Below are 12,878 nucleotides of genomic sequence, written 5' to 3' on the forward strand. Positions count from 1 at the left end.
CTGTACTTTATCCAGACCACTTCCTGCTTTTACGAACAACTGAGAGACTTCCTGAACTTTCAGTCACAGAACTCGGGTCCTTCATAAGTGGCCTCGGAGCAAAGTGATGAACACATTTTAACGCGCAGTCGGCAGGCTTTTCTAGGTCTTCATCTGACTGAGTTTAGTAACACACTGTCCGTGGTGTTCAAGGGATCTTAACGGCTGGAGACCCGAGAAGCAGGCACTGGCCCCTCGCTTTCTGTGGGCCCGTCTTCTGAGAGATCTGAGGGCTCAGCAAGGATGGGGAGGGAGTATGGGCTCCCCCGGCAGCAGCACGGCTAAGAAGTAGGAGCTTGGGTGAAGGGTTGCACTAGAAATGAACCTCCGTTTATTGTCTGTGGGGCTCAGAGGCTGGCTTGGAGCCTGGCTGTTTGCTGGGTTCTCAGCAAGTGATGAGCTGCATAAGATGCAGACGCCGGGGCTGGGATCCCGCTTCTGTGAACTCAGTGGAGAGTGGGTGCCAGGTAGCGCTGTCCTGAGTCGACACTTCCTTTCTTTTCCAGGCTCACCAAAAATGAACTTGATGATGAAGTGGCAGAGAGCTTGGCAGAGATGTTGAAAGTCAACCAGACGTTGAAACATTTATGGTAATTCAGATTTAAACACTGTGCTTTTTAAAAAAAATATTCTTTGAGATATACCTTTTGAAATATTTTTTGAGATTCACATATCATAAAGTCACACTTTTTAAGTGTACAGTTCAGTGGTTTTTAGCATATTTATAAGGTGGTGCAACCATCACCACTATCTAATTCTAGAACATTTTACAAAACTACCCACCTCCCCTACCCGCCAGAAACCTGTACGCGTTAAGTCATCACTCCCCATCCTTCTCCTCCCTTAGTCCCTGGCACCTGCTAATCTACTTCCAGTCTCTATGGATTTGCCTCTTCTGGGCATTTCATAGAAATGCAGTCATACAATATATGACCTTTTGTTTCTATGTTCTTTCACTAGCAAAAGTTTTCAAGGTTCACCTACATTGCAGCATATATCAGTACTCCATTGCTTTTTATGGCTGAATGGTATTCCATTGTATGGACAGTCCATGTTTTGTTTGTCCATTCTTCAGTTGGTGGACATTTGGGTTGTTTCTACTTTATGACTATTATGAATAATGCTACTGTGAACATTCGCGCACATGTTTGTATGTGAAATGTTTTCATTTCTCTTGGGATAGAATTGCTGGGTCATATGGTCACTCTGTTAAATGCCAAACTGTTTTTCAAAGTGGTTGTGCTATTTACATTTCCACCAGTCATGTATGAAGGTCCCCATTTCTCCATGTCCTCACAAACACTTGCTGTTGTCTGTCTTTTTTGGGTAATGCCATCCTAGTGGGTGTAAAGTGGTATCTCATCATGGGTTTTTTTTTTTTTTTTTTTTTTTTTTCCGGTACGCGGGCCTCTCACTGTTGTGGCCTCTCCCGTTGCGGAGCACAGGCTCCGGATGCGCAGGCTCAGCGGCCATGGCTTATGGGCCCAGCCGCTCCGCGCATGTGGGATCTTCCCGGACCAGGGCACGAACCCGTGTCCCCTGCATCGGCAGGCGGACTCTCAGCCACTGCGCCACCAGGGAAGCCCTCATCATGGTTTTGATTTGCATTTCCCTGACTGCTAACAGTGTTGGGTGTCTTTTCATGTGCATATTGGCCATTTGTGTACCTTCTTTAGAGAACTGTCTCCACATCCTTTGTCCATTTGTAAATTGGGTTATATGCCTTTTAATTGCTGAGTTGTTAGAGTTCTTTATATATTCTGGGTGCTAGACATTTACTAGATACGCGATTTGCAAATATTTCTTCTCTTTCTGTGAGGTTTTTCACTTTCTTGAGAGTGACCTTTGAAGCACCAAAGTATTTAATTTTGATAAAGTCCAATTTATCTATTTTTTGTTTAGTTGCCTGTGCTTTAGGTATCTTAGTAAGAAATCACTGGCTAATCCAAGATCCCAAAGATTTCCTTTAAGTGTTATAGTTTTGCTCTTACATTTAGGTCTTTGATCCATTTGGAGTTCATTTCTGTGTATGGTATGAGGTGTTAGGGGTCCAGCTTCATATTATTGCATGTAGATATCCAGTTGTCCCAGCACCACATGTTGAAAAGTCTCTTTCCATTTTGAATGGCCCTGACGCTTTTGTCAAAACTCAGTTGACCATAAATCTGTGAGTTTATTTCTGGACCTTCTATTCTAGTTCATTGAGCCATATGTTTATCATCATGCCAGGACCACACTGTCCTGATTATTGTAACTTTGTAGTAAGTTTTGAAACCAGGAAATGTGGGTCTTCCAACTTTGTTCTTCTTTCTCAATATTGTTTTGACTATTCTGGGTCTCTAGCATTTCCATGTGAATTTTAGATCACCAAGTCAATTTCTGTAAAAACAAAAAACCCCCAAAAAACCCAGAGTGTGCTACTTTTACATCTGTGTTTGTTTTATTCCTTTTCTTTCTGACCTGTAGACGTTCTTTTATGCCCTTCCCTAGGTGTCAGGCCAGCCCCTTCACGAGAACAGAGCTAGAACAGGGCTAGAGAGTGACTCTTAGCTCTTGGTGCCAGTACAGACTACACGTCTGCAGTGAAGGTAGCCAGTGGGCATATGTACCTGAGCACTGCCAGGCTTTTTACTTCTCCTCCTACCCAGGCTCTTGCCAGGTCTAGGCTTCAGGCAGCTCACCCTCCCCCCAGCAAGGTGTAGGTGGTGGCAGTGTTTGCAGCTTTCCAGAAGGGGTGATTAGGAAACAGCAGAATTTAACTGAATGCAGAACTCAGTGCCCACTTCCAGGTTCTATTTTTGCTCCTTTTGCAAAAATGTCCAAGTCACACTGTGGCTGTGCTTACCAGAAGGTCTCACCTCTGCCACTTGGCCCAGGAGCCCCAGTCTTTGAGAGATGTGGCGGGGATCACTGGGTCCTGGCTGCAGCACAGCCACCGAGTCCTGTGTGCTTGGGCAGGAATGGTGACAAGAGCTCCCTTCCCCTGGGCGCCATGGTAGAAATGATGAGAACTACTTCATACACATCCTCCTATTGAAATCTCACACACCCAGGGTAGCGGGGTTCTCTTATAGTTATTCCCATTTTATAGATCAGGCAGCTGAGGAATAGAAAGCTTAAGTTTATTTCTTCAAGGATCTGCAGCTGAGAAGTGGGGAGTGGGTGTATGTATATGAGGAGAGCTTTTAACCAGGATGCTATACTGCCTCCTTAAGGAACTGGCTAAATTTCTATAATCTCATTAGTCACAGTAATATAGGTCATTATCTTCCTGGTACACAGCTACCTTCTTGGATCAGTGCCCAGAATTTCTAAAGGTCAAGTTCAATAGTAGCCTTATGCTACAAATAGCTGGGGGGTGAGGAGTGAACCTGTGATGAAGCACAGACATATCACTGACTTGTGCTGCTCTTTCCTGGGTGGGTTAGACGCATGGCTTCCCAGGGGAGCAATTTGGGAATTGCCCAGGCTTCCCAGCTATATCTGAAATCTTTGTTTCATTAGAATCAATGCCACCCAACATAATGGGGTATACTCTTAGAGGCCCCATTATTGATGCTTTTCCACTGGGACCCATGAGTAGCAGCAGAACTGTTCTTCCTCCCTCCATCTGGGAAGCCTTTGTTTCCCCCAAAGAAGAGAATGGCCAGCTCTTTAAAAAATACTTAACTTTAAAAACTGCCTTGCCTTTCTCCAGCCATCTGGAAGGAGACATCAGACTGCCTGTTCCCCAGATGTGTTCCTTAGAATTTGTTGTTCAGACTGGTAGTCTCCAAGAATTTGTTGTTCAGACTGGTAGTCTCCAAACATTTTTGACTGGGCACCCCTGCAGTGAAAAATGTCAAGCACACATGCATACATATATGTTCATATATTAAATTACCTACATATGAATATACAGATATATTATGCTCACTATAAAAATACACAGAAAAGTTAAACATTTAAAAAAATTTTACTTAAGTGTAGTTAATTTACAGTGTTGTATTTAATTTCTGCTGTACAGGAAAGTAACTCAGTTATACATATATATATTCTTTTCCATTATGGTTTATCACAGGAGTTTGAATACAGTCCCCTGTACTATACAGTAGGACCTTGTTGTTTATCCTATATATAATAATTTGCATCTGCTAATCCCAAACCTTCCCTCCCCCTTGGCAACCACAAGTCTGTTCTATTTGTGAGTCTGTTTTTGTTTCATAGATATGTTCATTTGTGTCGTATTTCAGATTTCACATATAAGTGATATCATATGGTATTTGTCTATCTCTTAATGACTTAATTTGCTTAGTATGATAATGTCTGGGTCCATCCATGTTGCTGCAAATGGCATGATTTCATTCCTTTTTATGGCTAATAATCCATTGTGTGTATATATATATATATATATATATATATATATACCATATCTTCTTTATCCATTCATCTGTCGATGGACATTTAGGTTGCTTCCATGTCCTGGCTATTGTAAATAGTGCTGCTGTGAATACTGGGGTGCACGTATCCTTTTGAATTATGGTTTTCTCTGGATATATGCCCAGGAGTGGGATTGCTGGATCATATGGTAGCTCTATTTTTAGTTTTTTAAGGAATATCCATACTGTTCTCCATAGTGGCTGTACCAATTTACATTCCCACCGACAGTGTAGGAGGGTTTCCTTTTCTCCACACCCTCTCCAGCATTTATTGTATGTAGACATTTTGATGATGGCCATTCTGACTGGTGTGAGGTGATACCTCATTGTTGTTTTAATTTGCATTTCTCTAATTATTAGCGATGATGAGCATCTTTTCATGTGCCTCTTGGCCATCTGTATGTTGTCTTTGGAGAAATGTCTATTTAGGTCTTCTGCCCATCAGAAAAATTAAACATTTTAAAGCATGTTCTTTATTTTCATGGATCTGATCGACACAATCTCAGCAAGATCGAAAGTTAAGGGGACTCAGTTCTTCCCCTGACCCTGTCTCTTATCCCATCGTATCCTTCCAACCCCCTAATGAAGTGGGCAGATTTAATCCAGTATTACTTGATACAAAAGATATATTCTTCTTTCAGGCTTATCCAGAACCAGATTACAGCCAAGGGGATTGCCCAGTTGGCAGATGCATTACAGAAGAACACTGGCATAATGGAGATTTGGTAAGACCAATCTACCACTTATAATGATAACAACAACGATTATTTACTCAGCACCATTTACTGTGTGCCATGTACAATGCAGGGCACTGTCCATTTATCTCCCATCTTTCCAACAATCTGTAATGTAGGTAGTATTGTCTCCATTTCACAGATGTAGAAACTGAGGCCCAGACCAAGGTCACACCTAAGAGAAGCTGAAATTCAGCTCAGACTACGACTCTATAGTCAGGGCTCTCCTCCCCAGCCCCCCTGTCCTGCCTACTGTCCTGGGTTGCACGGGGGCAGACAGACTGGGAAAGGGATTCCCACTGAAAGTTAATCACTCTGGGACTCATGAGCCTGAGAGATGACCATGCTGGCCCAGAGTTTAAAGCATGTTCTTTTCCTTCTCTGGGCTTCCAGGCTGTATTTGAGCTGATTGTACTCTTTTTCGACTTCCTGTTTCTGTTATGCTAGCAGAAGGAAGGCATGTGCTCTGCTTTGCTGCAATGTTGAGCCCCATTTCCTTTCTTGTGCCTCCTACGGGACACACAGCCCCGAGGTAGGACTGGGCCTGTAGCATATTCGGGGGTGGGGGAGTGTGTGTGTCCCATTAGTGACAATGGTTACACCACTGGGTTAAGTGCTAGGGAAACAGCAGTTAACTGGACAGAAAGGTCCCTGACTGCCTCAGAGTACTGATGTAACCGAGCTGAGAACAGAGGGCTCCGTGTCTCTGAATCCAGACCCCCAAGTGCTCTGGAATTTGCTATCTACCCGAGGCCTGGCCTGAGACAGCCCAGCAGTGTGTGAGGCTCAGACCTGCATGGGAACCATGACACAAATCCAGGGCCCCGTGAGGACAGAGACCACAGGAGTTCATGCTACCACTGTGGGCCCTGAGATCCACGGAGCAGCCTCACGGTGAGCCAAACCCTCAGCTCAGGGGGTAGTTGCTCGTTAACTACAGTTCTTTCTTCATGACTGGGGAGAAGAATTTCACAGCCAAAAACAATGGAGCAAGGTACAGCTACCTCCCTGACCTTTTTAAATTTCGCTTTAGAATTTGTTAGTGGACCATAAAATTGGTTTGGTGGGTTGCAACCAGCATTATTTAAAAAATGAAACAGAGCCAGAATGCTCTGTGCCTAGTATGAAATATTCTTTCATAATCTCATTTCAGATGTGGGTGTGTACATATACACAGATGCTGGTTCACAATGTAAAATGTTCTTATTTGAGGTCACAGTCAGAAAAACATTTGAAAACACTGTCCTAGAGTAGAAAGCCCAGCTCCAAGGCAGACCGATGGAGAGGCTGTGGCATGTGTGCCTTCAAGGCCGAAGCCCGCTGCTCAGCCCTCAAAGGCACTGGAGAGCCAGTGGGATTTTAGTTCGCGTTAATCTCCAACCACCCTCAGCCTGTGATCCTTTCCTAGAACCACCCCGTTTCCTGCTGACTCTGTTGTTTGAGGACAGCAGGCAGAGGAGGGGAGCAGAGAGGAGGGGAGGCCAGGCTGCAGGACAGTCTGTGGACTACAGCTGGCTTCCACCCTTCTCAGGGGCTGGTGAGGATGGTTGTAAGGATATGCAGCTGCTTTAAGTCCGTCAAGCTTGAAATGGGCCTTTGTCACCTACCAACAGACAACCGCTGTTCCTACACAAGGAATTATTTGTGTAGGACCAGGTGTCGATCTTCAAGGCATGCTCTGCAGAGCCTGAAAGCGGCACTGGTGTCAGGGAGGACTCGGAAAGAGGACAAGGAGGAGGGCTCGGGTGCTGGCCCAGGAGTATCTTTACTTCAGCCCCTGGCTCAGCCCAGGTGTCTGACTCCCTGGGACTGGGCTCGGTGAGAGTGCTGGCTGTGTTGGCCCTGTCCAGGGGTTGAGCCAGCAGGGGAGTGGAGAGGAGGGAGCAGCTCTGCCTGGGGCCACACTGGCACAGATGACCTTGGACAATCGCTTTGGACTCATTATCTGTACTGACATTTATTTCTGCCTTGTCCCTGTCCAAAAAGAACCTGAGGTCTGAAGTCCCTCAGTCTTCAAAGACAGAAGTTAGCAGTGTTCAATGACCTGGTATTGTAAATTATAGCATTTACTGCACTCCATTGTAATAGCTTCCTGTGAAGGAGCTACAGTCTAGATGAGACAGCCTGAGGGTAGGGCCTGTGTCATGGTCACTGCTGAGTCCCCAGGGAAAGCACCGCATCTTCATTTGTTGAACAACGAAGTGCTTGTGTGCCAGGCACGATGCTGGTACCAAGAGTCCAGTGGTGAACAAAATGGACCTGCCCTCATGCGTGTACCCTCTAGTGAGGAAGACACAGTTAAGAAACAAATCATTCAAGTAACTATTTAATTACAATCATGATGAGTGCTAGAAAGGGGAAAGCTAAGAAGGGAACCTAATACAGATGAGGTTTCAGGGAAGGTCTCCCTAAGGAAGTGGCATTTAAACTGAGCCATGAAGGATGAATACGAGTTCATCAGCTGAAAGTGTTCCAGGTGGGGAAACAGTACGTGCAAAGGCTCTGAGGCATGAAAAAATATGGTGCCCTTGAAGAACAGCAAGAAGCAGATGGGCCTGTGGTTCAGACAGTGTGGAAGAGGGAGCAACAGGAGGCAGAGGAGACAGGCGGAGACTAGACCATAAAATATCTGTGGGTCATGTGGGTCATGTTAAGTATTTTGGTCTTTATCCTAAAAGCAAGGGAAAGTGATTGAACAGTTTGAAGCAAAGAGGGATGTGATCAGATGTGCATTGTAAAAAGACCACTCTGGCTCCTCTAGGAAAGCGGATTGGAGGAGGCCATGTAAAGGGACGGTCAGTAGGACACTGCAGTGAGCCAGAGAAGAGATGATGGGTGCTTAGGTCAGGATGGTGGTGCTGAACATACGGAGAGGTTCCAGGGAGCCCATTCTAGGGGTATTTAGGGAATAGAACTCTGTGATAGATAGATAGAATATGAAGATGAGGACGAAGGTTGACCCCCAGGTTACTAACTTGCACAACTGGATGTAGAGTTGTACCATTCATGGAGCTAGGGAACCCTGGGGAGATGTGCCCACTTTGAGGTACCTGGGAGGTGTCCAGATGAAGGTGTCAAGTAGGTAAGCGGCCCCACAGTGGAGCTGTCTGGCCCAGCTCAATGACATATGAATGAGGCCAGGGATAGATGAGGTTCTTCTGGGGAAGAGGGCCAGGCCCCAAGCCTGGAGGAAATCCATTATTTGGAGGTCACATGGAGGAGGATATAAAAAAGGAGACAGCGATGGAGTGGCCAGATGTAGGAAAGAAACCAGAGAGCATAATATCAAACCAAGGGAAGGTGGTGTTTCAAGGAGGAGGGAGAGGGCAGGACAGCCAAATGCCTGTGAGGGTCAGGAAAGACAAGGGCTAAAAACTGTCATTTAAGTTCAGGTTTATAGAGGCTATTGGTTACCTTAGTGAGACCCAGTCCACAGAGTGATGGTAGCTGGAAAGGATTAATATGTGAATATCAAACAAGTCATCAAGATGGCAGGGTAAGAGGACGTGGAGCTTACCTCCCCCACAAACACATCAAAAATACATCTACATGTGGAACAAGTCTTGTGGAAAACTAACTGGAAACTGGCAGGAGAACTCCTGTACAACCAAGGCTGCAAGAAAGATTCCCATGTAATCACAGAGGATGGGAAAAAAAAGCATCAGGTCAGGACAGAGCCCATGGGAGGGGACCAAGAGGAAAAGGAAGACCAGACAGGTGGATACTCGCCCTGGGGAGTGAGCGGGTTGAGCCACACAGAGGAGACAAGCCCCATTGGCTGCTTGGAGAACTGCTAGGACAGACAGAAAGGCTGGAGAAGCCTAGACTCCAGTTGTGAGGAGTGCCTGGGTGCTTGCTTACCACCAGAGAGGGCAAAGTGAGGTCTGCCCTAGCATGGTGGTGTCACCACACTCACCAGTCCCAGCTGAGCAACCACCCCAGCCCCACTCATTCCACACCACAGCTTGGCACTAGATCTAGGGCAGCCAGGTCCTGGGAGAAGACTCGATCTAGAGATGCAGAGGTGGCCCAGGAACCTGGGGGGTGGTCCAGGTAGGGCAGTAGCAGCCACTGTTAGCACTTACTAAAACAGCACTACAGAAGCAGCCCAGACGTCTGATGGCAGCATAGCTGCTTCAGCTCCCACAGCCATAATGCCATGACCCCTAGTGCTAGCTGAGCAAATGCTCCAGCCCCACCCACTCCACACCACAACCTTGCACTAGATCTGGGATGACCACAATGGGAAAAAGACATGACCTTGGGCTGCATCTGAGCAGAGCTGCAGCTGCCTACACAGGTGGTGCCATTGGACCTCTGTAAGTGCACAAGCCCCAGTGCAGGGAGAAGGAAAAACATACACTTAAAAGGAACAGAGCCAGCTTGAGCCCAACCCTCAGGGCATTCACTCCAGCAACTTAGGAGCAGCCCCCTGCCCTGTGTGATGGCCACTGAGCAGAGAGGAAGTCCTGCATCACACCCTGTGCAGGCTCTAGCTCTTTCAATTCTAGCCACACCCCCATCAAGCTGATAGGGGCCCGCACATCCTGAAGAAGACATGACTGGTATCCACATCAAAACCCATCCTCACACCAAAAACACTGGGCACACAGTCTACATGGGGACACTCCCACATAAAAACAAACACCCCTTCAAGACCACAGTAGGTAACTGTTTCACCTAAATTCACTGAGACAGAGAAAGTTAAGTAAAATGAAAAAGCAGAGGAACTATTCCCAATTGAAAGAGCACGAGAACCGCCCCCCCCGCCCCCCCCGAAAAAGTAATGAAACAGAGGTAACAATGAGTTCAAAAAGTTGGTAATAAAAATGCTAACTGAATGAAGAAAGAGTTGATCTAAGTTGATCAACAAAGAGTTGATCTAGAGCACAGATCATTTTAACAAAAACTATAAAAAGACCCAATCAAAAATAATTCCATTTTAGACACAATGCACCCTAAGAGCAATGAATAGCAGACTAAATGACACAGAACACATAAATGATCTGGAAGATTAAAAAATGGAAACTATCAAATCAGTACAGCAGACAGAAAATGAAAAAAAATGAAAGCAACATATGAGATCTATGGGATAATATAAAATGTGCCAACATCTGCATTATAGGGTTTCCAGAACGAGAAGAGAGAAGAGAATCAAAAATGTATTTGAAGAAATTATGGCTGAAAACTTCCCAAACCTAAAGAAGGAAATAAATATCTAGGTACAGGAAGCACAGAGGGTCCCAAACAAGAGGAACCCAAACACACCCACACCAAGACATATCATAATTAAAATGGCAAAAGTTAGAATTCTAAAGGCAGCAAGTATAAGACAGCATCATACACAAGGGAACCCCCCCACCCCCGCATAAGGCTATCATCTGATTTCTCTGCAGAAACCTTGCAGGCTAGAAGGAGTGGCATGATATTCAAAGTCCTGAAGGGGAAAAACCTACAACCTAGGATACTCAACCCAGCAAGATTATCAAGGAGAAAAGATTATATAAGGAGAGAAGGATTTCTCAGACAAGCAAAAACCTGAAAGAATTCAGTGATACTAAACATACTCTGAAAGAAATGTTGAAGAGTCTTCTCTAAATGGAAAAGAAGCATCTATAGGAAAGGGAAAATAACAATAGGAAAGACAAATATATATTGAAGATCACTTAAACCAGTATGTGGTTTCAAAAAAAGACGGAATAATGACATTTTGTAATGTCAAACTGTGAACATAAATTTGTACTGTACAGTCCTCGTGTGTACAGTATGCAGTATATTATATACTTGTTAATAAAACCATCATAATAAAAAACAAAAAAATTGTAAAAGTGACTATAACTACAATAAACAGTAAAGGGATAAGCACAGAGATATAAAATATGACATCAGAGCAAAGATCAATAAAACTAAAAGCTGGTTCTTTGAGAAGATAAACAAAATTGATAAACCATTAGCCAGACTCATCAAGAAAAAAAGGGAGAAGACTCAAATCAATAGAATTAGAAATGAAAAAAAAGAAATAACAACTGACACTGCAGAAATGCAAATGATCATGAGAGATTACTACAAGCAACTCTATGCCAATAAAATGGACAACCTGGAAGAAATGCACAAATTCTTAGAAATGCACAACCTGCCAAGACTGAACCAGGAAGAAATAGAAAAGACGAACAGACCAATCACAAGCACTGAAATTGAAACTGTGATTAAAAATCTTCCAACAAACAAAAGCCCAGGACCAGATGGCTTCACAGGTGATTCTATCAAACATTTAGAGAAGAGCTAACACCTATCCTTCTCAAACTCTTCCAAAATATAGCAGAGGGAGGAACACTCCCAAACTCATTCTACGAGGCCACCATCACCCTGATACCAAAACCAGACAAGGATGTCACAAAGAAAGAAAACTACAGGCCAATATCACTGATGAACATAGATGCAAAAATCCTCAACAAAATACTAGCAAACAGAATCCAACAGCATGTTAAATGGATCATACACCACGATCAAGTGGGGTTTATTTCAGGAATGCAAGGATTCTTCAATATACGGAAATCAATCAACGTGATACACCATATTAACAATTTGAAGGAGAAAAACCATATGGTCATCTCAATAGATGCAGAGAAAGCTTTTGACAAAATTCAACACCCATTTATGATAAAAATCCTGCAGAAAGTAGGCATAGAGGGAACCTTCCTCAACATAATAAAGGCCATATATGACAAAGCCACAGCCAACATCGTCCTCAATGGTGAAAAACTGAAAGCATTTCCACTAAGATCAGGAACAAGACAAGGTTGCCCACCCTTACCACTCTTATTCAACATAGTTTTGGAAGTTTTAGCCACAGCAATCAGAGAAGAAAAGGAAATAAAAGGAATCCAAATCGGAAAAGAAGAAGTAAAGCTGTCACTGTTTGCAGATGACATGATACTATACATAGAGAATCCTAAAGAGGCTACCAGAAAACTACTAGAGCTAATCAATGAATTTGGTAAAGTAGCAGGATACAAAATTGAAGGACAGAAATCTCTGGCATTCCTATACACTAATGATGAAAAATCTGAAGGTGAAATCAAGAAATCATTCCCATTTACCACTGCAACAAAAAGAATAAAATATCTAGGAATAAATCTGCCTAAGGAGACAAAAGACCTGTATGCAGAAAATTATAAGACACTGATGAAAGAAATTAAAGATGATACAAATAGATGGAGAGATATACCATGTTCTTGGATTGGAAGAATCAACATTGTGAAAATGACTCTACTACCCAAAGCAATCTACAGATTCAATGCAATCCCTATCAAACTACCAATGGCATTTTTTCACAGAATTAGAACAAAAAATTTCACAATTTGTATGGAAACACAAAAGACCCCGAATAGCCAAAGCAATCTTGAGAACGAAAAACGGAGCTGGAGGAATCATGCTCCCTGACTTCAGACTATAATACAAAGCTACAGTAATCAAGACAGTATGGTACTGGCACAAAAACAGAAATATAGATCAATGGAACAGGATAGAAAGCCCAGAGGTAAACCCACGCACATATGGTCACCTTATCTTTGATAGAGGCAAAATGTACAGTGGAGAAAGGACAGCCTCTTCAATAAGTAGTGCTGGGAAAACTGGACAGGTACATGTAAAAGTATGAGATTAGATCACTCCCTAACACCATACA

The 12,878-nt window shown here is 43.8% G+C and overlaps 1 protein-coding gene across 1 annotated transcript in view; it reads left to right on the top strand.

Annotated features, from left to right (window-relative positions):
- The window catches only part of NOD1 (nucleotide binding oligomerization domain containing 1), a 93,390-nt gene that overhangs the window by 71,975 nt on the left and 8,537 nt on the right, over nt 1–12,878 (top strand). The window contains exons 10-11 of the mRNA XM_082662126.1: nt 546–629; nt 5,099–5,182. Coding sequence (XP_082518252.1) covers nt 546–629; nt 5,099–5,182 — 168 coding nt within the window. The remainder of the gene's footprint in view (nt 1–545; nt 630–5,098; nt 5,183–12,878) is intronic.

This window comes from Grampus griseus, assembly GCF_964374135.1.
Source record: "Grampus griseus genome assembly, chromosome: 9".
Taxonomy (NCBI): Eukaryota; Metazoa; Chordata; class Mammalia; order Artiodactyla; family Delphinidae; genus Grampus; species Grampus griseus.